This window comes from Mastacembelus armatus, chromosome 4, assembly GCF_900324485.2.
Source record: "Mastacembelus armatus chromosome 4, fMasArm1.2, whole genome shotgun sequence".
Lineage (NCBI taxonomy): Eukaryota > Metazoa > Chordata > Actinopteri > Synbranchiformes > Mastacembelidae > Mastacembelus > Mastacembelus armatus.
The window spans coordinates 15,390,007-15,415,521 of NC_046636.1; the positions used below are offsets into that span (position 1 = coordinate 15,390,007).

The 25,515-nt window shown below is 38.6% G+C and overlaps 1 protein-coding gene across 4 annotated transcripts in view; it reads left to right on the forward strand.

The window, feature by feature from the left end:
• The first annotated feature begins 7,378 nt into the window (after nucleotides 1-7,378).
• The window catches only part of ect2 (epithelial cell transforming 2), a 57,030-nt gene continuing 38,893 nt past the window's right edge, over nucleotides 7,379-25,515 (forward strand). For 2 of the 4 annotated variants that reach the window (XM_026305468.1, XM_026305470.1), the window contains exons 1-11: nucleotides 7,379-7,685; nucleotides 8,399-8,565; nucleotides 10,738-10,817; nucleotides 13,059-13,151; nucleotides 15,019-15,201; nucleotides 15,883-15,972; nucleotides 17,214-17,321; nucleotides 17,765-17,838; nucleotides 21,921-22,051; nucleotides 23,131-23,246; nucleotides 23,581-23,643. In XM_026305468.1, coding sequence (XP_026161253.1) covers nucleotides 8,433-8,565; nucleotides 10,738-10,817; nucleotides 13,059-13,151; nucleotides 15,019-15,201; nucleotides 15,883-15,972; nucleotides 17,214-17,321; nucleotides 17,765-17,838; nucleotides 21,921-22,051; nucleotides 23,131-23,246; nucleotides 23,581-23,643 — 1,071 coding nt within the window. In that variant the 5' untranslated portion in view covers nucleotides 7,379-7,685; nucleotides 8,399-8,432. The remainder of the gene's footprint in view (nucleotides 7,686-8,398; nucleotides 8,566-10,737; nucleotides 10,818-13,058; nucleotides 13,152-15,018; nucleotides 15,202-15,882; nucleotides 15,973-17,213; nucleotides 17,322-17,764; nucleotides 17,839-21,920; nucleotides 22,052-23,130; nucleotides 23,247-23,580; nucleotides 23,644-25,515) is intronic. The other 2 variants (XM_026305469.1, XM_026305471.1) reach the window with 1 other exon arrangement.

Here is a 25,515-nt window from a genome sequence, read left to right on the forward strand (position 1 = left end):
CATTTACAATATGAGTTTTGTCCCACAGTTTTTTTTTTTTGTTTTTTTTTTTTGGATTTTAAACTTGTTCTATTATTTCAAGCTTAAAAATGCAAGCAAGACTCAAAATTAAGGTGCTAGATGTAGCACTTCAAATTAAAATCACATTTCTTAAAGACCATGTTATTTACTGTTGAGAATAGAAGACCTGACAAGATGCTTTATCAGCCACTATGCAATAAACATGTGAGCTAAACAGAAGAAACGATACAATTAACAAAACAAGGTTTCTGAACAGGAAATACACTTTGCAAGTAATATTTTGTGGCTTTGTAACACCATCAGTATCTATAAAGGTTTTTGCTTTTTGTGCTGGAGGAACAGCACCCTCCTGCATAACAGTGCAATAAAGGAATCCAAAATTTCCCACCAAATTTGACCTACTGTGGTGAATCTGCCTATCTTGTTTGTTATTCATTCATTTTCTGCCTGCCTTTATTCACTTCAGATCCTGGGTCAATCCCAGTTCCACTAATTGCATCCACATTTCCTTCACTTGTGTCTTTTCTTTACATCTTAGTCCCACCCATGTAAGATGCAAGGAAATGAAGCGAGGACAGAAGAACTGGGAAACATGTTTTAAGCTACATGAGACTTCCTTTCCTCTGATTGGTTCAAATAATTATTCATCTTTGTTTTCTTAATGTGCTTTTATGTTTTATTTTAATTTACTTTATTTGATTTAAATTTATTTTGTTAAAAGTCTTTGTTTTTAAATGCTCTTTTCAATGCTTTTAATGTAATTATATGCCTTGTAAAGCACTTTGAATTGCGTTGTGTATGAAAGGTGCTATACAAATAAATTTGCCTTTGCCTTATGCTTATGTACTTCTCACTATCATTATATTGCTAATAACATTGTATTCACCTAAGTGGACATTGCTTCAACATGACAAATCAGACACGTTATAAAGAAATATGCAGCTTTGAGAACATTTATTTTCCCAGGCTCACACAATTTGAAGATCCACAGTAGCAAAGAAGTATTGTGACTTTTCAAAGTCAGGGCTGGGTGATGTTGCCAGGCTTGTGGTACTTGAAAACTATCAAACCCATCCATTTCATGCTTGATAAAAAACAGAAAGTTGAGAAAATTCTGCTAAATTCAGTAGCATTGATGTATCTGCTACATACTCACTTTTCCTTTCACTAGTATCAAAGAAGAAAATGTTCCAGTTATCAACCAGGCAATCAAGACAAAGAATTTCTTTACATTGTAGAACTAAGAACATGAGGAAAATCAAAACGGTACACCTGTGCTGCAACAATGAATTTAGAAATGAGAAAACATTGTCTCTTTACTGTCTGTTGCACAATAAACTACTATACTCAGCAAGCAGACGCTCTAAAACTGAGATGAAAAAAATACAGACTGGAAGAGATGTGATGCTTTTCTAACACCTTGCTGTTATGTGTAAAAAGACGGGTACTCAAACAGGCTTAATTTTATGTAAGTCTGTGCCAAGAGTGAATTCATGCACTGTCTTAGAATCCTCTCTGCGTGTTATCACAGCTTATTTCATTTTAGTTTGAGGTTGTAGTAAAATGAAAGGTAGTTATTGTAAGTTGGCAGTGAAAGGGAAAGAAATAAGGAAAGAGGTGAAAACATGTACATGTACATTTAAATGGGTTTCTCAGGGAAGACAACGAACTACTAATGTTAGAGATAAAGCAAAATGTGTTCTCTCTGAAATGGTACTTTTTTGTCTGTTTTCCACTGGCCCAAGATTAAAACATAATTTAAAGAGTGGAGATGTGCTGTATAAAGTGTTAAATGCTCCAGATAATCTGTTTGACCTCATTGACATGTAGATAACTTAAGGCTCCCAGTTGTTTACTCAGACTTTTTTGAAAAGTAAAACTATATATTGTCCTCAGTGAAAAATAAATGGGCTTAGCTCTGGGAGCCAAAGACATGGGAAGTCAGAAAAAAATATTGATATGAATTGTTGGTTATTTACTTTTCATAGGTAACAGATGTTGTAAACACCAGACTTGCACTTTAGCTGATGAAAAAAATGATGATCTTGGACACACAGTAAAAAGGTCAATGCAATTGTTTTTAGGTGGCAAAACATTAGTAATAACAGATTGTGTGTAATAAACTATTAGGAATAGAAAAGTTACTTCACCTTTATAGAACCAACACATCTGACCTCACTTAATCTGAGAAGGGACCCTACCAGCACCTCCAAGAAAAGGGTGATTGACTGTTTAAAACACTTGGAAAAGGATAATGACTTTGAGAGGGTTATTTACCACCAGCTCTATGCAGAGGAGACCACCATCCTGCCTGTATGAGCTCCCCAGGATATACCCCAAGAACCTACATCTAAAGACATCCCTGAAAACATGTGAATACTCAAAGTGGGCCTTCAATAAGGCAGCATCCACATTAGGCAGAAAGACAAAAGAACAAGCTGAGGCTCAGGAGTCATGGTGTTATGACCCACACCAATTTCCCATTTCTCACTTCTATTTTGAAGTGTTTCCTGTTCCCTGATGTGTTTGTAGTTTTACTGTCATTAGTTCTGATGTTTTCACTTGTATCTGGTTATACCCTGCTCACTCTTTATTTAAGCCCCAGTCATTTTATTCCCAGTTAATGGTTTAACATGTATGTTTGTGTTCTGTCACCTGCCTCACTATTTCCCAGGTTTATTTCTGTACTTTTGATTATCACCTGGATGTTTATTGTTTCTTTTATTGTATTGTCCACCTAACGAGCCTATTCAGCCTCATTGTGAAGTAAAACTAACCTGGAGGATAAATTGAGATCTCTATGGCTGCAAACCAGTGAGTCATTTTTCCATTTCTCATATCTATTGTGATCTATTGGTAAATATTTTGTAGTACCTTGTTTTGCACCTTATCTGTACTAGTCGGCACTACTATTTAATTGTGCTTTGTATATTGTTGTGTTTGTTGTTTAATGTACTGTCTGCACTATGTACACATTCTGAGTTATTAGATATGTGTAGTCTTCTGTATTGTTATATTGCCTTGAAGTAGCATTGTGTTCCACTATGTACTGTGTTTATGGTGCATAAAGCTACTGTATTTTCTGGACTATACATCCATCCCTCCATTATCTATACCTGCTTATTCATATTTTATGGTCACAGGGATCTGCTGGAGCCTATTCCAGCTCATTTTGGGTGAAGGGCAGGGGTACACCCTGGACAGGTCACCATGTCTATCACAGGTCCAAACTATACAGCTGTAGCAATTCAAACTCACACTTATTTACCGCGGCATGTTTGCAGTGCACTGGTGGCAGTTTTGCATCAGAAATGCAGTGGCTTTAAATGACCGCGATATGTAGGCTATGTACGTTTAGTCTATTTAAAACTGACTGGGACGGTGCGTTTAAGTCCAGTAACGTTATTTCAAAGCCACCAGTGGCATGCCTGTCTGAGGTGGAGGGAGACATTTATTTCTGAAGGGGGAGGTGGGGAAGATGGAGTTTGTGAAACAACAGTAACAGCATCGCGACTGCCAGCGAAGTCAGTAACAGACTTCTTTATAGGCACTAAAAATCTATGCACTACACGCAAATACTCCTGCTTGTTATCGCTCGTGTTCTTGTCTGTCAGAAACTGAATCTGCTTCTCCACACTGAAGGCAAGTGTGGAGAGTATATCAGCTTTCAGCCAATAAAAACAGCGAAAACACTGCATTTTTATAGTGTTGTTGTTGTTTTTTTTTTGTTTTTGTTTTTTTGGGGGAAGTCTACAGACATCCCTCAAACTTCTTAACACGCAGCCCGCCTTAGATCACCTTTACCAAAGCACAAATCGTAAAAACTCATAGATAAATGCTGTCTTTCACTAAATTCTAATTGGCTGGGCCAGACTGACGTTTGGGTGGGCTAAACCCATCCATGCCTAGATCCGGCCCTGGTCTGGAGGCGCATTCTCACTGTTGCTCTCTTCCATCATTGCCGACTGACTCACCATCCATTCCCGATGGTCCTCACTTACGCTCATTGACCACTGCATAAGTACAGAGGGAATGCACAGTGATTTGGTCGTGGGCAGCGTATCTACAGCGTAAGTAGGACTGTATTGGTCGGGAACTGTCATGAGTTGGATTTCTCAGTTCCGGTTTTGCTCTTTTATTTTGGGGCAGTTTCCTGTTTTCTCCCGTGTGGTTTTGGTTGACTTTATTTCTCGTTGGTTTATTGGTTTCACCTGTGTTCAATTGGGCTTCAGTTTTGTCTATTTATACCACCTGTCTTCCTTTGTTCTTTGTCGGAGCATTGTTGCATGTAATGCCTGTGTGCACGGAGTACAGTGTTTGAATAAACATGTTTGAAAGTGAGAAGAGGAGATTGTCTGTCTGTCCGCACACCGAGTGGCGTTACCGTCTGTCCGTCTGCCTGTCCGCCGAGTGGCGGAAATAATTTATGTTTTTTGCCTGAGCCCTCGAAGATCCAAGAAATAAAGCTGCTGTCCTACACTTGGGTCCTCACCTCTCCTCCTTCACCATCACACACCATCAGTATTTCATGACAGAAACGGAGTGTAATTGATCGGCTAAAATGGGACCTAGACATGAATTGAACGGCAACTTACTCGGGGCTTAAGCGTATATCGGTATATGTATTCCAAGTTAAGCGTATTGGTCGTAGGTGGAACGTGAACGAAGCGTGAGTTATTCGTGGGTATAGGCTATATTCATGACTGTTCCCGACCTGAGCATAAACGCCAAATCAGGAGAGAGTGGAAAGAGCATGGATAGGTCATAAGTCTGTGGAATGTGGGTATAAAGAGGAGGTGGTGGATGTGGTGGATATTTTTTCATGCTTATGTGCTTGGGTGTCTTCTGATCCTGTCTCTGACCCAACGCCCTGTTTTCTCACACTTAAATTTGTCTTTTCTCTTACCTCTCACTGGTTGAACACATTTGAAAAGGGGGTTATTTTACGTTTTGTGTGAAAAGTCCCGTTCTTTTTCAAAGTGGGAAATATGCAATGAATCCCTGAGAATGTCTTTATCTCCCGATTATCACGTTTGAAAATAGTTGTTACATGCGCCTATAAGCCAGTCTTTGAGTCTGATGACAGGGTTGAGTGCCTTGTCTGCTGTACCATATTGGTGATGTCTACAGCTTTAACACTTCATGTGGACCTGCCATTAGTTTGCCTCTTTTTTCTGCTGACCCTGTCCCTGCCTCCTTCGTGTTTTTATGCCGTTTTAGAAAGTCAAATTTAGATGTTGTAAAACACCAGTTGTAGCTGTTTCTACTCTACAAATGGCCAATGGCTATCAGTATTACCTAGAGATGGCTTTGGATATGGGCAAGGAATTTTGTTTCAGACTTTTGAATGAAACTAGTCACAGTTCTTATGAAATTAATCGCTTTATTAGTTTCTCTATTGTTTACATTTCTGCTTCAAAGTCTCTCATCCCCCTCCCATATTATTTCTCCTGGGAAACTACTGTAATTTGAATAATCACAAAAAATAATGAATAATCACATCAATATATTATTACAAGGTTGTCTAGTTGCCAGATATTGTAGGAAACGCATTATACTCACACAATCGAAATATACAAATTTCAACCCATTTGTGACCTCAACCTGGCAATCTGCAATCCAGTTGTGTTGTTGGTATCTGTGCAGGTAGTATAGGCACAGGAAGTTAATTCAAGCATCAGTAGTAGAAATGGGAGGAGAAGACTCAGGTGGTGCTCTAGTGTTGTGCTTAAAAGTGACTCTCTGCCAAAAACTGAGTATGGTCCCCGGGACCATGCACAGCCCGTTAAAGGTGTCACTGGCCCATTTTTTTCCACATTCAGCTGATTTTGTCAGAATCAAATCACAATAATGTTCGAAAACAGACACTGCGTGTGTGTCTGTGGTAGTACACTCCCCTCCAAAAGTATTAGAATACTGAGGCCAGTTCCTTTATTTTTGCTGTAGACTGAAAACATTTGGGTTTAACATCAAAACATGAATATGAGACAAGAGATCAACATTTCAGCTTTTATTTCCAGTTATTTACATCTGGATCTGATACAAAACCTAGAAACTTTTTCTAGGTTTTGATTTGATTGAGATCACTCAAGCCTCTAGACAGGTGACGTGGGACAACTATGGCATCCTTCCATCCTTCCATCCATCCATCCATCCATCATCTCTACCCACCTTTTCCTAAATAGGGTCACAAGGATCTGCTGGAGCCTATCCCCACTCTCTTTGGGTGAAAGGCAGGGGTACACCCTGGACAGGTCACCAGTCCATCACAGGGCCACATAGAAACAACCACACACACTCACATTCACTCATATGGGCAATTTAGAGTCACCAATCAACCTGACATACATGTTTTTTTTGACTGTGTGAGGGAACCGGAGTACCTGGAGTAAACCCACACAGGCACAGGGAGAACATGCAAGCAGGTTACGAACCTGGGACCTTCTTCACTAAGTCACTGTGCTGCCCCAGCAATGGCATTTTATTCCAAAATACCCGCCACAGACAGCTTCAAACCAGACGTACAGAAATCACAGCAACAGGAATTGAAAAGTCATGCCAACTACGATCCATCTGGGGCTCGTTTCGTATTATGTTTGGAAAATAGAAAGCTTTTCTTGTCTGTCTTCACAGGTGTTGTTATAGGCAATATGCAGCTGAGGCACAGAAGGGCACACCAGCTAATATGACCTTCATCAGCAGTGGGCGGATGGAAGAAGAAAGAGATGTTTATGTTTTAAAATTTATTGTAATAATAATAAAAATTAAAAATAAGTAAAAAGATCCCCCTCCCCGACTGACAAATGCTGGGAAAACTAAAGATGGATGGATTGTCATCTTTGGAAACGTGTGCTATTCACCCACTACGGAGTAGCATATTTTGCTACAGAAAGGTGGTGTCTGTGCCTTAATTTAAATGATATTGGTTATGGCAGGTATAAGAGTTGAAAGTTCTTCCGCTGTTTGCAACTGAAGATTGAGAGGTTCAGAGCCATTTGTCACTGTGAGAAAGCAGCAAAAACTCAGTTTCCCTACATATATAGCCTACATTTTGAAATAGAATAATCTAAACCTTTAAATTGCATTATAGAGGCTGTGGAGAAGCTGAAGAAATACTTATTTGTAATTGGCAATATATTTTTACGTTTTTTATCGTTTCATTAATTAAAAATATGTATTTCCGATGGTATTGGAAGTTCGCAGGTCTGGGCAGCAGACGCACTGCGCAGTGCGCATCGAGATTTGAATGAATGGACCAATCAGAGGCCTCGTCAGACGGAAGCCGCCGGCTTGTCGTCACTCTTGTCCAATCAGTGCGCGATGCCCTTGTTTGTCTTCCTTTTTGAATTGAGCTCAAACACCACTAAGGAGTAGTTTGCTGTCGCCAAACTGCAGTAGCCATATTTTGACAATTTGGGTTGTTTTCACGTATAAAGTTTACCATGAACTAATACCGAACTTGAGATTTAACGGATAGATGTTACGGGTTATTTGAAAAGTGATTGGACGAAGAGGAATTTTAGGTTACTAGCTTTCTAGCTAAGTTAGCTAGAAACTTACCTTAACGGTATTAAGGCTAGTTGTTAGCAGGGAGTTTAACGTTACCGCACATAGCTCTTTTCTCTGGTGTTCGTTTGTCTAAGGTGCCAGCCACCAAACAGTCGGTAAGTTTGAACTAACGTTAACTACTTTGAGTTTATTTTTTCTGCTGTTACAACAGTTTGTTTTTACATTAACGTTATGCTAAACACTTAAACTTAGCAATTAACGTTAGTTATATTAAATTAGGCAAACGGTATGTGATACCAGCTTGCGTCAAAGTAAAGTAATATGTGTGTTTCAGGTTATTTTCCTGCTGGCAAACTATTTAAGGCATATTGGGTTGTGATTACATTAGTTATTCAACGCCTGGGTCACAGAAAACAAATCGTGTCGTAATAGACGTTAGTCTTTGGTTGGGGGCTAAAAAGGTGCTTCTACATTGCGTTTATGACCCGTGTAACGTTATTACCTCAATACTTTTTGTAGTCCGCGTTGACAACATCCATAAATAGCAGTGTTTTCTTGTGAACCATGAGATAGTTTGCACTTGGCCAGTCTATCTGCATTGGGAAGTACTTTTCAATAACCCTGAGAGCCTTGTAAACAACCATATAGTTTCCTGTCTTCACCACTTGTACCAAAGGTGTAATTGTTCAGAACATGCTGCTCTCCATCTAGTTAAGTTGTCAGACCCTGGTGTTATCTCTTGCCTTTACTTTGACAGTTGTCACCCCTCTGCTTTTTGCTTTGTTGCCAGTATACGCTGTCATTCCTCTCTGCCTTTCTGTGTTCTCCTTCTGTGTCTCCCTGTTTGTTCTCTCCAAACTTTTGATAGTTTGGACAGTTTGGTACCTCTTTAGGCTCCTGCCATGGCTGACAGCAGCATAGTGACTTTAGGGACAGCTCGGAGTCTACTGGTGGATTCTTCGGTATATGATTCGAGGATTGCTGAAACCACGAAGGACCATGTATTTCTGGGCATGTCTTGTGAAGATGCAGAAGGTCAGTCTACAGGGGATACCACTTTTTTCTTTTCCTCCGATCTGAAAATGTATCTAAATAAACAAACTGCTGTTGCTAAAAAAAAATGCAGCTACAACAGATGTGACCTAAAACTTCAGTGTAGATAATACCCAATATTGTGTTAAAAACAATACCAGTATTTCTGTTTTCAAGCCATAAAGCTGTTTCTTCAGCAGAAAAACAGGTGCAGCTATTGTACAAGTTCTAAAATGTTGTAGAGAAGCACAGCACTAAGACCTGAAATGGATCATTTGTATTACAAACTAATACTTGGCTTCTCCAAGATGTAATTTATAAGCACAGAATGCTAATATTAATTCACTTTAATACAGTCATATTTTTTGTTAAAGTTACAATGTTCACTTTTTGTTCTATGAAAAAAACTTAAATTCAATTCAATTTTTATTTGTGTAGTGCCAAATCACAATACAATCATATCAAGGCACTTTACAAAAAACAAAAAAACCCAACAAATCCTTTATGAGCAAGCACTTTGTGCCGGTGGAGAGGAAAAACTCCCTTTAATGGAAGAAAAAAACTCCAGAGGAACTGGGCTCGGTTTGGGCAGCCATCTGCCTCGACGGGTTGGGGGTGAGTAGGGATCATATATGATGCAGGAGATTACCAGGTTAAATTTATATTTTGCATTTCACTCACACATATTGTCCAACATGTCAAAGTGTAATTTTTAAGTGTATTGTAATCTGTATAAGTTTTAATCGTGTTGCCTGGGCTATCTGTGGCAGTCTTTTACTCACTTGAAAATGTACTTTACAGTGACAATGGGCCCTCCATGTGTAATTTGTACAACTAGAGTTAGATCCAGGTAGCATTTTAGGGTAATTTTGAATTATGTCCTCACTGAATAGGAGATGATATATGACACTGACACTTGGTATCTTTGTAAATATCAAATCTATGGAGCGTGGTCATTCTTTCTGTTCCAGTTCACACTGCCATGTGACAACACTAGCCAACAGTTTAATTTAGTAATTTGACTGATTAACAGCATGAAAATCCAACAAGAAAGCCAACAGCAAAATCCATTTGCACATCCACACAGAGTATTTGCCTTGGTTTGATGATTTAGGGAGTACTAACAGAAGTTGGTAAGCTACTACAAGCTGTCTGCTAGCACACTAGATGAAACAGCTGGGACATGTTACACAGAAACTCCCTGAGCTTCTTTCTTTCTCTATGCTGTTCTGTTATACCATACCACCTAGTAAAGGGTCTGAGCATTGAGCATACCAACTGCTTGATAATTGTCACTTAGCAAGCTTGTTAGCTCATTCGGTAATTGTACAGTAGTTCTCACAGTTAATTTAAAAAATGCATTTGTGCCTATCGAGTCCTGTCTCTGTCTACAAGCCATTTCTCTTTTGTGTTGTAGTTTGTAGTCAAACAGCTTGCTGTTGGTTAGTGTGGAAAATTTTAAGACCCAGCCTCAAAAAAAGTTGCGGTTATTACACAAAATTCATGTGGATATAATTTGCTTGTTTGAGTTAATCCACTAATTCCGGATTTCACTGTAATTTATTGAATTTGCTGCAAAATTGAGCCATTTTAAGTGGTGTTAGTCATTTTCACTGTAACTGCGTACAGCTCTCTATCGATGAACACCATGCAAGCATAATAGATTTTTCACAGAGTAAAGCTGGTTGGGGCAGGCCTGGATTGAACTCTGGTAATAAATTGGCAACAATTTTTTTTTCTTTCAGTATTTTATATTTTAGCTTTGCTCCCATGTTAACTTAATTAGTGTAAATAGCTATCTCTTACTAGGCTTACTATTGTTGAGTGTTTAATGGTCAAATGGATTTTATTACTTTGTGTCTCACATGCTGATTCCAAATACAGTAAGGAGTCATGTCTTTTTTATATGTGGGAATTGAAATGGGCTCTTATGTTCCACTAAAGGATGTTCATTTTTTCTGTTATGTGCATGTTGGTCCTTCAATCCAATTTCTTTCATGTTTCCCCTTCCCTCTTAATCTGTGATATAATGTAGTTTCAGTCTTGTATTCCTGAACTACATGACCTTCCAGAGCTCACCACCTCCTCTATCTGTCTGTTAACTAGTTTTCCTTCGTGTGTGTCATTTCCCTGTTGTCCTTGTTCACTCCTACTGTTACTCTTCATTTCTCTCAGATATGCTGCCAAAGGTGGAGACAAGGGTTGTTCTAGTGGGAGAAGCGGCCAGAAATGGAGCACTGGTGAAAGCACTGCAGGTACATGATTCCTATGTTAACCCTGAAGGTCAGCTGTGGTCCACTGGACTCTTTTAAGTGACAGGCCTCCACAATGTGAGTTGGTCAACATGGAAACTCTGATACATAAATATAGACTTTTAAGCTAGTTTGTTGAATTTGCCAGAATTCATTTGAGTGCTCAGTGTTTTTCTCCAGTTTGTCTCATGTGGAGAATCAGAAGCAGCAGAACTGGGCTATGAAAATCTCTCATGGATGTCAGTGACTGACTAATGAAAATATAATAATGATGTTAAGAACAGGATACACATTTGTCTTGAATTAAATTTATTGTCAATATGTAAATATTATTGAACCTGACAAAGGTTAATATATTTCCATATTGAATGTTGTCGCCTATACATGTTGTAGACTTCAGTCGTTGTCTCTCTTGTCGCTATAGAGCGGACAGCTCCTATAAAGCACACTCCTGCAGTTTTTGTTAAATTAATGGACGTTTCCACTAGCACAGCTCGGCTCTACTCACCTCAACTCCACTCTGGTTTTTGGGTTTTCCACTAGGGGATAATACCAGGTACTTTTTTTAGTACCTCCTCGGCCGATACTAAAATGGGACACAACAGAGGGTGGGCCAATAATTGGCCAGTGAGTGACGTTACTAGAAGAGCCATGATGCCGGTGTCCGACCATCGTCTGACCGTGTCCAACCCAAGACCGTTTTCTTTCCCCATTTTTGTCTTTAGTGAGGTCAAATACCCCCCCCCCCCCTTTTTTTTCCTTTTGAATTAATAAATTTATTTTTATTTCTTCTAAAGTTTTGGTTTGAAGAAGTAGAGGTTGTCTTATATCAGGGACAAGAAGTTTGTAGCTTCAGATTCTTTTTGAATGGAGAGACTACCAGTGTAGCATGAGCTTCTAAAGAGTGTTGCATTAGAGGTCATATGTAGGCTTACTGTTGGTAGGCTGGTGGATGTTATGAAATCTGTTTAAAGTGAGAATTTCTGTGTCACTGTTCATATTATATGGGTAGGTTTTGACATTTGTTTCCTAATTTAGTATCCCTGTAAAGATTCATGTTAGAGTGACTTTGCTAAAGGCAGAAGTATACACACTTTCGTCCACACACACACCCACACTCTCTCTCTCACTCTCAACACCTGTCTGTCTGTACAGATAAGGCATGCTAACAGAGCTGCCTAGGCATTGTGCTTTCATAACCTGCAATATGTAACTTCTGCATAGAAATGAGTGGCTTTGAGAGTGATTTTTCTGGCTGTGGTGAGTGTGTTTATAACATGGCTATTTTCCCCTCCCTGACTTTCATATCAGCCCCACAGCAATTACCAGCTCACTACACAACTCCGAAAAGCTTAGGGAGGGGATTTTTTTCCTTAAGTGTTCATGTGGGCAGCTGGGATGATCTAAATGCATCATAATTGTTGGTTTGTGTATGTGTGGGCATCACTAGTGACATGGTATTTATGTGCTATAAAGATGTCCAGCAAAGACAGTAAAAATAAGGACTACCAGCAAACAAATATGGATGCAGTATAAGCAATGATGGATTTAGTCAGTCAAATGGTTGTCAACTTTTATTTTTGAGTAATGATCAGTTAGTACCCGAAAAACTGAGTTAATGTGTTCAGAAATGAACCTGATCAGACTGTTGCACACACACAATGTAACATTCTCTCACAATGTATTGTTTATGGGGTTTATTGACTATGTGTGTATATGCCTGCTCCTGTAAGCAGCGTAGGTTGTCTCTGAGTAGCGCTGCTACTAAGTGCTAAGTGCTGCTAGAATGACTTCATTTCCAGGTCTCCTGAGCCCTGTCATTTCTGAAGGCTTCCTGCTTAAGTCATATTTCTCCCTGCCGAGCCATAGTGTAGCCACATCCAAAGACATCTGCCTATAGCTCCATCAGAGCGCTCCGAATGCCATTTTGACTGCCAGCCGCCATTGTTCAATCAACTGACAGAAAAACAACAAAAATTCACGTTCCTAGACTACCCCCTCTGCAACTTGATATTTGTTTGAGGTTTCTGTCTTTAGACATTGCGAGGACATGGACCCCACCCCACCCTCCTTTATGAATTCTCAACCTAACAGTCCTGTCTTTTGTCCTTGTTGGGTTAATTTGTCCAAATTTTTTTCTCTCTACCTTATATCCAATGATTTTTTTTTTTTTTTTTTTTTACTTCCACTCTCCTTACAAATGACAGTGTTTGACATGCAATTCTTGCTGGTTGTTTTTTACAGGACATCAGTGTAATGGAGGTACCAGTGGTTAAGATAAGAGAAGGCGAGGCGGGTGCCGAGGAAAAAACAATGATAAAATCTATAGTCAATATGGTACAGTACATATGACTGCCTGCCACTTTGATGGGAAATTGGGGAAGTGCTGCATGAGTCTTAATTCACACAGCGTACTGATTTAATAATTGTGCACGGCCAACTCACTCATGGTGAATTGATTTGTGGGTGAATATTTAAATACAAGTGATGTGATACTTGATATCTGCACCGCTCTTTAATGGAGTTTTGTCAATGCAACTTCCAAGGCCCAGGAGTAATATTAAGTCATTTGAAAGCCTTCAGGACTTTTTAAAATAGCCAGTTTTAAGTTGTTAATACAGAGGTTAGACATAAATTAAGTACCATGAAAAACTGTTTGCACAAAAGACTTTCAGGTCTTCACTTTGACATGTGGTCAATGCAATGCATCCACAAATCTTTTGAGTGTCATTTTCTTACAACAAAATAGTTTCAACATTTGGGAAATAAATGTACATTTGCATTTGCTTTCTTCTTGAATTTGAAATCAAAGATTACTTAGTGTTGTGTCTCACATTGCTCACAATGTGGTTAGTCTAACTTGGCATACAACAAGGAAACCGCTAGACTCATGTTTAAGCAACATGCGCTTTTATGCAGCATCACCAGGTGAAGTGTGGCTTGCCAGATGAAATGGGAGAGGTATTAGTGTTTGTGTAGGCGTGATGGTACCAGACCTGGCACTGTCACTGTGGCATAGCCGCTTGCTTCAAAATTCATACAGGTCTGAGGTCATCTGCAATTTCATGCAATGTGCCATCCCATTCATATGTGCAAAGCACTCACTCGAGTTTGGTGTCATTCAGCTGCATTCTTGATTCTGGAATAAGGATTTCTGCCCACATGCATGTATTTCATTTTTTCCCCTATTCCCGTGAATTCACATAAATATTTTTTTTACGTTAGACATAATTTTCGTAGGTTACCTGTCAAATACCCACAGTGTAGGATTTTGCTTTGTTGTGGTTTTTTATACAGTGAGACTTGTGTCATTTTTGTCTATGTACTAATTACACAAACAAAGCTTAGGCCTAATGACGACTTGTGGATGAAATGTGGCTTTTGGGCAGTCTAGCTGTTTTCCCCTCCTTCAGGTATTTAATTTAAGACAAGATATTCACATCCTGACTCTAGCTTTGAATTAAAGACAGACATAGTATTGATCTCTTTGCCTCTTCTTTAGAAATAATGCAAATATGTGCATTTCCCAAAATGTTAAACTATTCCTATATCTCTTAGCTGTCCAAAGAACTGTTGACCCTAAAAGTGTATTAACAAATAAGTAGCTTCCAAGTGCAGCTTTAAAATTAAATTGTGTGTGTGTTCTAGTGGGAAAGTTGGCAAAGGAAATGGGATAACATTGTTGATTTGATCTTGGATTTGGTTTTTTTATTTTTTTTTTGTGACCGTAAGAAAAATCTAAAACAATGTTAGTGTTACCTAACACTAACCGTGGCTAACTCAGGTTCTTGATGGCCACTGCTCTGCCTGTTTTCCAACTACCACACTCACTGATGATTACCTAAATCAAGGAGAAGACAGTGAATTGGAATCTTCTAGTTTCTTATAGGCTGAACACATCAGATCCAGATGACTAGCAGTGGGTAGAGCAGGGATAGTTGGAAAACAACTAGCACACTGGGCATCGGGAAACATGAGTTGCCCAGCTGTCCTTTAAGTTTTTTTTTTGTTTGTTTTTTTTCTTTTTCATTAAAGTCTTCATATAATGAAGTGATGTAATAAATCATAAAATCAGCAAATGTCTGACAGCTTCACTAACAAGGCTATCAAGTTTTTCATTCACACATTGTGAAAATCTGCAGAATGATTGTGTACTTCTGAAGGGTGCCTTGCTCCATTATTTGACATTGTGATTCTTATTTAGGACATCAACACTCCATACATTGTGACGGACAATGTCCAGGAGTTGGGAGATGGAGAGAACACTGATTTTGAGACAGTGTTCGTCCTCACAGACTTTGATTCTTCTGACTACAACTACCTCTACAAACGTGAGAACCGCATAATTGGGCCTCCCGTCGTGCTACACTGTGCTGCGAAGAGAGAAGTAAGTCATTTATTTGCATCCACAGATTGGATTGCATTCACAGAAATTATGATGTAATCAATAATTCTGTTGATTCGTATTTTTCAAATGGAGCATTTACCCACCTTGGAAAAAGCATAGCTTATCAATGTTGTGTTCAGCTGAAAAATGTAAAGCTTCATTCTTCACTCTCAGAGAAATATGTTGACCCACCAGAGACAGGTATGAGATGAACCCTGATTCCATAAAGCAGAATGCAAAAAGGCATCATGGCTCTCAAGAAGAGTTACCTTTGCCTGCTGTGCTGTCTGACAGAGACGTCACATAGAATACTAATGTCAGACATAAATAGGCCCTGACTGTGGCTGCTATCAACAAGACAGAGTACACTGCACATTTGTCAGATGAGGACACCACATGGGTTTAAATGGCAATACAGAGCATCATGAAGACGTATGTAGTGTATATACAGTTTCTGATTTGACTTTTTTGACAAAAAAAAAAAAAATTTAACTTCAAAGACTTTTTTCCAAAAAAAAAAATAAATTTTTTTTTTTTGGAAAAAAGTCTTTGAAGTTACTACTTTAACTTAACTTCATACAATACTCTAATGTTTACAGTGGTGTTCAGTAAAGAAAAAAAAAAAGGTAGATGACGTATTTGTAATTTTTAACATTTTTTTTGTCTTTTCCTTCCCTACAGGCTCTACATTTTTCATGTCGTCCTCTGTACTCCACCACCATGCTCAACCTGTCTCTGTGTTTCACTGGCTTCAGGAACAAAGAGGAAATGGTGAGTTTATTTTCAGCTTCATGCTGATTTAACTTTTGAGGGATAATACCCAACCTTTCCTAAAGAACAGCTTTGAAAATGTAATTCCAGTTGCGCTGATAATTAATTATGCATATTGTAGTTGAATGCTTATGTGAGTAGTATTTCACAGCACAGCAACACAGTGTTGTTTACCTTGTTGACAAGTTGAAGGTCTATTAGTTTGCAGTCTCTTGCCTGCAGTTGCCTTCATCCAACATCTGTGTTGTTACTTCCTACTTTTCCTCCCTGTCATATTTAATACTGATGGTCACATAACATATTGCCAAAAATATTGATATCTTTCTGTCATGATCACATATCACTACCAAGACTCTGGTGACAAATACGTTTCCTGTATTTCTTCACCCTAAAAGAAGGTTTGATTGAAACCTTGAAATATGGAAATGTTAGGAAATGTTGGGTTTGGATCAGCAGTCAGCAGTCTTACTACAGCACCAATATGGCTATTGCCGATTATTAAAATGATTAAAACAATAAAGATAGGCAGGTTTGAAACTCAACTCCAAGGCACAGAGAATTACTTGGAGTCTACAATAGTAGGAAGAGCTGAACACTAATAGACTTGTAGAAACACCTTTCTCTCTGGTGAGCAACACACCCACAAGAGGTGAACCACAGTCTGTTCTGCCATCAAACTGAACTACACTGACATGACTGTGTCTGGCTCTGAGGTTGTAGTGTTTTTCATTTGACACCTAGTAGTGACTGTTAGAATTTAAGCTACAGCGATGAATTTAATTTAACAAGAAGGATGTATGAGCTGGTGTTACCATAAGTGCCAATTTTTCAGGTTCATCTATATAAAAGTGATGTAGTCTAATAAAAGATCCACACAATAAATGATACCAGCTACAGTTGTAGTGTTGTTCTAATGAGAAGTGTTGTAACATTTTTTCCACACCACTTAAGGGTAGTAGAATCACCACACAGTACACAATACAATTCAACAACATACAAATTAATTACAACCTTCTACAAAACAATTGGAATAAAAACTGAATATCATTGCCTTCATGAATTTATTTCAGCATTGTTGTTATGTAATTGCCAACTAAGTGCACAGTTCCCAAATACACACACACAATAATTCCTCTATTAGCTGTACCTCCTTACCCTGGGTGCTGTGGCATGCTCCACCTTGATATTTGGTTTCCCTTGTTTTGCTAAGCTTGTGCATGGTGTTGTTGTTGTCTAAGTAGAAGAACTTGGTAAATCTGGTTCATCACATGGGTGGGACCATCCGCAAAGACTTCAGCACCAAGGTTACTCATCTGGTCGCCTGTTCCACACATGGGGAGAAATACAGGGTATGTTCACTCTGTTTACTTTTTTAGTTTGTTTGCTCTGATCTCGCAGTATTTGTAGTCTGCATCTGACATTAATACAGCTGTGAAGTAGGTCTGAGAAATATTGTTAAAAAATTATCTGTTAAACTCTGTACACGTTGGGACAAATTATGGAATAGTCAAAAAAAAAAAAAAAAAAAAAGACTTAAAATACTGTTTTAACTACAGAGCGTCCCCTACTTAGTTTCTGCCTGTTATATTCATACTGTGATTTCAACTGTCGGGGTGATCAGATATAATAATAACAGACTGGGGAGATTGTTGTACTGTGACAAGTGCTTCATACTTACAAAGTTGTGCAGAGATGAACATTCCCCTACTTTTAATCTCTCCCTGTCTACCTCATCTCTTGCTTGCACATTTATTCATTTGTATTTTGTCATTACTGTAACCTCATCTCTCAGCTGGCAGTGTGCATGGGGACGCCAATCCTCACTCCATCATGGATTCATAAGGCCTGGGAGAGACGAGATGACGTGTAAGTTGTAATTTCTTGAAGGCTTATATGGTATTGTCCTGTAACAGTCTGTGTTTTGTATGCAGATCCAAATTAAAATGATCATCAGTGTGAGGGATTCTGATGTACAGGCTGGTGCTAAAATACAAATCTGTTAAGCTCCAACTCTGTCCCTTTCATTATACTTAAAGAAGACTATTCAATTCAATTCAATTTTATTTGTATAGCGCCAAATCACAATACAAATCATCTCAAGGCACTTTACAAAAACTAAAACGAAAAACCCAACAATTCCCTTATGAGCAAGCACTTGGCGACAGTGGAGAGGAAAAACTCCCTTTAACGGAAGAAAAAACCTCCAGCAGAACCGGGCTCAGTTTGGGCGGCCATCTGCCTCGACCGGTTGGGGTGAGTGGATAGAGCAGAGAGAAAAGAACAGCAACAATAAACAACAAATAGACACTGCAGGTTGGTGGGACCAGTAACTGCACATCAGCGATATACAGCTCCAGGACCAGGGACACCTGCAGAAGGTACAGAGAGAACAGAGAGAGAGGGAGAGAGCACAAACTAGGGGAGAGAGAGAGCACAAGGTTAGTAAGATTCAATGGTGGAATATACATGAGGTGGGAGGAGAGAAGAGAGGGAAGGGGAAGGGAAAGGGGGGGGTTAGGGTAGGGGAGCTCAGTGCACCGATGGTCCTCGGGCAAGTCTAGGCCTATAGCAGCATAACTAAGGGATGGTTCAGGGTTGCCTGAGGCCAGCCCTAACTATATGCTTTGTCAAAGAGGAAGGTTTTAAGTCTAGCCTTAAAAGTATAGAGTGTCTGCCTCCTGAACCCAGGCTGGGAGCTGGTTCCATAGGAGAGGAGCTTGATAACTAAAGGCTCTGCCTCCCATTCTGCTTTTGGAAACTCTGGGAACCACAAGTAGACCTGCACTCTGAGAGCGAAGTGGTCTATTGGGATAATATGGTACTATGAGGTCTTTAAGGTATGAAGGAGCTTGATTATGAAGGGATTTGATGTGACAAGAAGGATTTTAAATTCTATTCTATATTTTACAGGGAGCCAATGAAGAGAAGCCAATATAGGAGAAATATGATCTCTCTTGCTAGTTCCTGTCAGGACTCTGGCTGCAGCATTCTGGATTAATTGGAGGCTTTTTATGGAGATATTGTGACATCCAGATAGTAATGAGTTACAGTAATCTAGCCTTGAGGTAACAAATGCATGGACTAGTTTTTCTGCATCATTTTGAGACAGGATGTTCCTAATTTTGGAAATGTTGCGCAGCTGAAAGAATGCAGTTCTAGAAATTTGTTTTATGTGTGAGTTAAAGGACATGTCCTGGTCAAAAATAACTCCAAGGTTTTCACAGTAGTGCTGGAGGCCAGGGTTATGCCATCTAGAGTAGCTATAATTTGAGAAAAGTTATTTCTGAGATTTGTTTGGCCCAAATATAATGACTTCTGTTTTCTCTGAGTTTAAAAGTAAAAAGTTACTGGTCATCCAGGCCTTTATGTCAGTTAGACAGGCTTGAAGTCTGGTTAACTGGTTTGTGTTAACAGGTTTCATAGATACAGCTGAGTGTCATCTGCATAGCAGTGGTAATTAATAGAGTGCTTCCTAATGACATATCCTAAAGGAAGCATGTACAGGGTGAACAGAATCGGTCCTAGCACAGAGCCTTGTGGAACTCCATAACTAACTTTTGTTCGTGTGGAAGGTTCATCATGGACATGAACAAACTGGAATCTGTCCGATAAATAGGATTGGAACCACTTTAACGCTGTTCCTCTGATACCAATCACATGCTCCAGTCTCTGTAATAAGATGTTGTGGTCAATGGTGTCGAATGCTGCACTAAGGTCTAGGAGGACAAGTATAGAAACAAGTCCATTATCTGAGGCTAAGAGAAGATCGTTGGTAACTTTCAACAGTGCTGTTTCTGTACTATGATGTGCTCTAAATCCTGATTGAAAATCTTCAAATAGTTCATTCCTGTGTAAGTGGTCTGATAGCTGCTTAGCAACAGCTTTTTCTAGGATTTTAGAAATAAATGGCAGGTTGGATATTGGTCTATAATTAGCCAAGACTCCTGGATCAAGACTAGGCTTTTTGAGTAAAGGTTTGATTACTGCAGTCTTAAAGGCCTGTGGTACGTAGCCTGATACTAGAGATAAATTTACCAAGTCCAATAAAGATGAGTTCATTAATGGCAGGGTGCCTTTAAGCAGTCTAGTCGGGATGGGGTCTAAGAGACACGTTGATGATTTCGATGAAGCAACTACTGATGTAAATTCAGAGAGATGTATGGGAGAGAAGCAGTCTAAACATAACTGAGGTCCTACAGATGATTCAAGAGCTACTGTAGTAGAAGATTCATTTATTGCAGGTATAGGAAGCATCTGAATTTTATCTCTAATAGTTGTGATTTTATTTGTAAAGAAACTCATAAATTCATCACTGCTGAGAGCTAAGGGAACACTGGGCTCAACAGAGCTGTGACTTTTTGTCAGCCTGGCTACAGTGCTGAAAAGAAACATGGGATCGTTCTTATTTTCCTTTATTAGTGATGAATAGTATGCAGTTCTGGCTTTACGGAGAGCTTTTTTATATGTTAGTAGACTGTTTTTCCAGGCTAGAAAAATTTCCTCTAAGTTTGTGGAACGCCACTTCCTTTCCAGCCTTCGTGATGCCTGCTTTAAGGTACGAACATGTAAATTATACCATGGGGCTAGTCTTCTCTGAATCACTAACTTCTTTTTCAGAGGGGCTACAGAATGAAGCATTTCACGCATTGAGGTTACAGCGCTGTCAACAACATGATCAATTTGGTAGGGAGTGGGATTGAAGCAGCTGCCCTCCACTATGTTTATACTTGGCATAGACATAAATAAAGATGGAATCATTTTCTTAAATTTATTAACAGCGTTGTCGGATAAACATCTGCTGTAGTGGAATTTTCTTCCAAACGCTGCATGATCCATCATTTTAAATTTAAAAGTTATTAAAGACTGATCTGACAAAACAGGATTTGGGGGAAAAACTGTTAGATGTTCAATTTCGATGCCATAGGTCAGAACAAGATCAAGGGTGTGATTGAAACAGTGGGTGGGTTTATTAATATTTTGAATGAAACCAATTGAATCTAATATAGAATTAAATGCAATGCTGAGGCCGTTATTTTCAACATCTACATGAATGTTAAAATCTCCCACTATAATAACTTTATCTGATCTAAGCACTAGATCAGACAGGAAGTCAGGGAATTCAGTTAAAAACTCTGAGTAAGGGACAGGTGGACGGTACACAGTGACAAGTAGAACTGGTTTTTGTGTTTTCCAGTTTGGATGTGAGAGATTAAGAGTGAGGCTCTCAAATGAGTTAAAATTGTTCTGAGGATGAAAGTTTAATAATAAGTTTGAGTGGAAGATTGTAGCTACTCCTCCACCTCGACCTGTGCTTCGAGGAACATGATAATTTTTATGACTGAGGGGGGTTGATTCATTCAGACTGACATATTCATCCTGCTGTAACCAGGTTTCAGTAAGATAAAGTAGGTCAATTTGGTGATCAGTTATCAAATCATTTAATGTAATGACTAATGTACAAAGCACAGAGCAGCTTCTCATTTTTAGCTTTCACTCTTTGGATTATTTTTAGTAAGCCTTATTTGTTATTAGGTGCATATTTAGTCAATATTGCAGATGTTTTTCGATGTAAATAAATACATCAGAGTCAACAGATACCCAATATTTACTAGGGAAGCTAAATTCTGGCACAGGAAGTGATGTTAAATATTAAAGTAAATTTAGCTGCCTTCACGGTAACAAAGGTAACATTTCAAAGTAACCACCATTTTACAATAGTGTTTGTCTAACACAAGCAAATGTTACAAAGAGCAGAAATTTAATGTAAAATCTTTGTGGACAAATAATGATGTCCAAGTCTTACATCGATTAGGAGAGAAAGACATTTAGAGGGCGTTGGAGTCCTCCAGTGCTCTGATTCAAATGTGTATCTCATGTTGAAGAAAATATTGTAGAAATGATTTTGTAGTTTGGTGGTAACCATGCTTCTCCCACCTTCACGTGTTAAGGTACTTCCATGCAGGAGAAGAGGAGTTTCGAACACAGTTCAAAGTTCCTCCATTCCAGGACTGCAGCCTCAGTTTTTTGGGTTTCTCAGAGGATGAGAAAACCAACATGGAGGAGAGGACTCTTAAACATGGTCAGTAGTGTAGTACACAGGGGATATCTCTACAGCAATTAATTTTTAATCTGTTAATGTGATTGCACCAATTGCTGTTTGGGGAAGTGTTTTAGCAAATGGTTGGTTCTACGATCAATACGTTATTTATGTGTGTGTTATACTATACATACTAGAGACTGACCGATATGAGCCTATTGCAGATATATTGGTATTGGCGAATATGCCGCCGATATTAACATTTTTTTAATGTGCGTTTAAAATGCGTATATATATTCTGTTCATGTATACTGTATTCTATGTACAGTACCAGTGAAAAGTTTGGACACACAAATTGAAATGCCATTGCCTGTGCAAGTATATCCAAACTTTTGACTGGTACTGTACTACAATATACACATAAATAATATTGGCCGATATATCGATATTTGATTTTTTTTAAATTTTTTTTATTTTTGACTTTAATATCGACATTGGCCCCAAAAAACCCATATTGGTTGGGCTCTAGTACATACAATAATTGGAAAATTACAGGTTCTGTGCATAGAGCTCTTTGAAGTAAAATTATGCATATTATATAATTGTCCCAAGTCTCAGAAAATGTCATCGGACACTGGACATGTTTTTGGACAGCTGTATATACTCTGTGTTGGTTCATGTCCAGTAACAAGTGCTGCCAACAGTATTGGCACACTGGTATTTACTAATGATTTCACTACTGACAGATGCAACAAAAGGTTTTTAGATGATAAAGACATCCATGTCTGTGACTGGCCGAGACACCTGATCTAGATATAGTCGGACTGTGCTGTATTCCACTGGGTTTAATAATTTTAATAATAAAAATTTTAATAGCAGAGACACCACAACAAGTGAAATCTCTCTCTGTGTATCAAAATGTGTAATGTGTGTCTGTGTTTCTGTAGTTACATAAACCAGCCTAAAGCTGGGATATTTAAATGTGGTACCCATTATTTTTTTAAAAATTGATTATACTTAAGCACTCAGCCGGTGTAATGATACCTGTGGAATGAAGTCTGCGTGTATGCATATTATTATTTCTTTCTCAAAAGTCTTCTCCGTATTTTTCTGTGTATAAGGTGGCAGTTATCTTGAGGTTGGAGATGAGAATTGTACACATGTGGTAGTAGAGGAGAATTCTGTTAAGGAGCTGCCATTTTCTCCATCCAAGAAGCTCTTTGTGGTCAAACAAGAGGTAGGCATTTGTTGTTTTTGCATCAACTCTGACATGAAATGTTTTGCTAAAAAAAGTGTCTAATATTGATAGAATTTAATATGGAATTTATCATTAAAACCAGCAATTTTGAATATAGAAAAAGATGATACAGTTGCTTGGTGGGTCAATAATAGATTTTCCTTTCCAGTGGATGAATAAATTGAACCAAGATATGGTTTTGCTGTAATTATAACCCTGCAATCAATATTAAATTTTTTTTTCTACCAACCTCTGTCCTAACCCAGGTGTCAGTAAAACATTTTTTTTCCTTTCTTTTTTTAATTTATTTTTTAAATTTTTGGTGACGTTGCAGTGGTTCTGGGGAAGCATTCAGATGGACGCTCGAGCCGGAGAGTCCATGTACCTCTATGAGAAGGTGAGAAAGCAGTAGCTTATGGAACCTCTAGCCTTGGTCAGCTTGTTTGACCTTATCTGCTGTCAGTAATCCTTGTAACATGCAAAAAATGCAAGTTCTTACTTCAATGTGAAAGAGAACAGTTTAAACCATGGCTTTGTCGTTTCTCATTTTTTTGTGAGTATATTCCTGCAAATATTTCTTGGCGTATGATATGCTGATGTGTTGCATAAAAAGTTGAACCAGATCCAATGCAGAGTCATGCAGCAAGTGGTCAGGGTGGCAAAGAGAATTTGCAGGTGCTTTTAGTTGCCTTTCACCCTTAGAGGGTTTGTTGCCTATAAATATTTTGCTTGTGAGTCTAGCCAAATGATTTCACAGATTGACACCTAATTTAAGACAGTTTGTGTGGTGCTAAATATGAACATGGAATGCCAAGGTTCTGGCTTCTGATATATTGATAAAATGTGCCAACATGCAATCTAATTAGATTAAATAATGACCTGCTGCATAAATAGAAATCTGTGAATTTTTTAGATATTACATACAATTACGTCTTAAGATTTCTAGCATATTAACCAAACTTTAAAATTGACAGTCCAGGAGTATATGGTGTTGTTTATTTATTTGGCCTACATGTTCTGTCTAAACATCGGGGGCAGTTTGTGGATCAGACTTTTAGTGGTGCTCAGCTTCTAAGCAGAAAATAACATTAATACAGACCCTTTTCCCAGTGCTGTTCTGCCATCTCATTCCTGCTCGCACCCCCACCCTCTTTGTAGCTTTGTCTCTCCCTCAACCAAATGGCAAATTTGATATCCAATCACAGAATCTATAATCTAATAAGATGTAAATTGATCTATAGTGATTTATAGCACTATCCTAATAGAATATTTGGTTGATTTGGGCAATGAAGTCGGGTAATGTCATTTTGATCATATTATATTACCTGAATCTGGTTGTTTTTTTGGGGGGGGGTTGTAAACACAAAACTTAATAATTGCAGTGGTTTACAGTACTCCATGTTATTGTTTTTTAATTCCACTTAAACTTAAATAGTAATGTTCATCATATGTACCTGGCAACTAAATAATGACCAGTTTAACCCAATTTTCACAGTCAGAACAGTCAGCAACTATATGTGCTGAAGTTAACTCTACAATTTACTCTATTTTTAAATTCCACCATGAAATCCACTGCTACTTTCTTCTTCTGCATTGCTGTTATGTGTGTGGCGGATAACAATAACAATGGGCTACCTTCAGTCGCCCCTGCCTGTTAATCACCTTAATATGCTCATATGCCTATTATTTTTAAAACGGCAAAAATCATTCGATTTTCATAGAGAGAGGAAGTTTGAGTGGATGTTTGAGTAGGAGGGTGGGTTTGGTTGTGTAAGACTAGCACATAGCATTTTTTTCACATTTTTTCCATTTAGACCTCTGCCTGCTGAATTTTGTTCCAGGAAATGGAATATTCATTTGAAAGTATTCCTTTTCCTTGGTTTTGGGTGCCAAAGTTAGTTCCAATATGGACAGTGTTAATGGCCTGTATATTTCCATTGAGCAGATATGCTCTCGTTAATGTTAGCAGTAATGCTAGCTCTTGTATATGCTTCAGCATCAGCAATGTTTCTTTCATTCTTGTTCTTATTAGTACTGATAGCATCACATCACAGAAGGAGATGCACATGGGAGGTCTGTTAAGGAATTACCGCAATTTATATGTGCACTCATTTCATTTCAGTGGTTCATGAGCTTTTTTTGTGTTTCACTGCTATGCAGAGTGGCTCTGCTTTGGTGTCGCTATTGAGGCCATGGCTTATCCATCTTTTGCACACACACACACACAGAGCAAATTAAAGGAGACAGGTTGGTGGAGAGGAACTGTAGT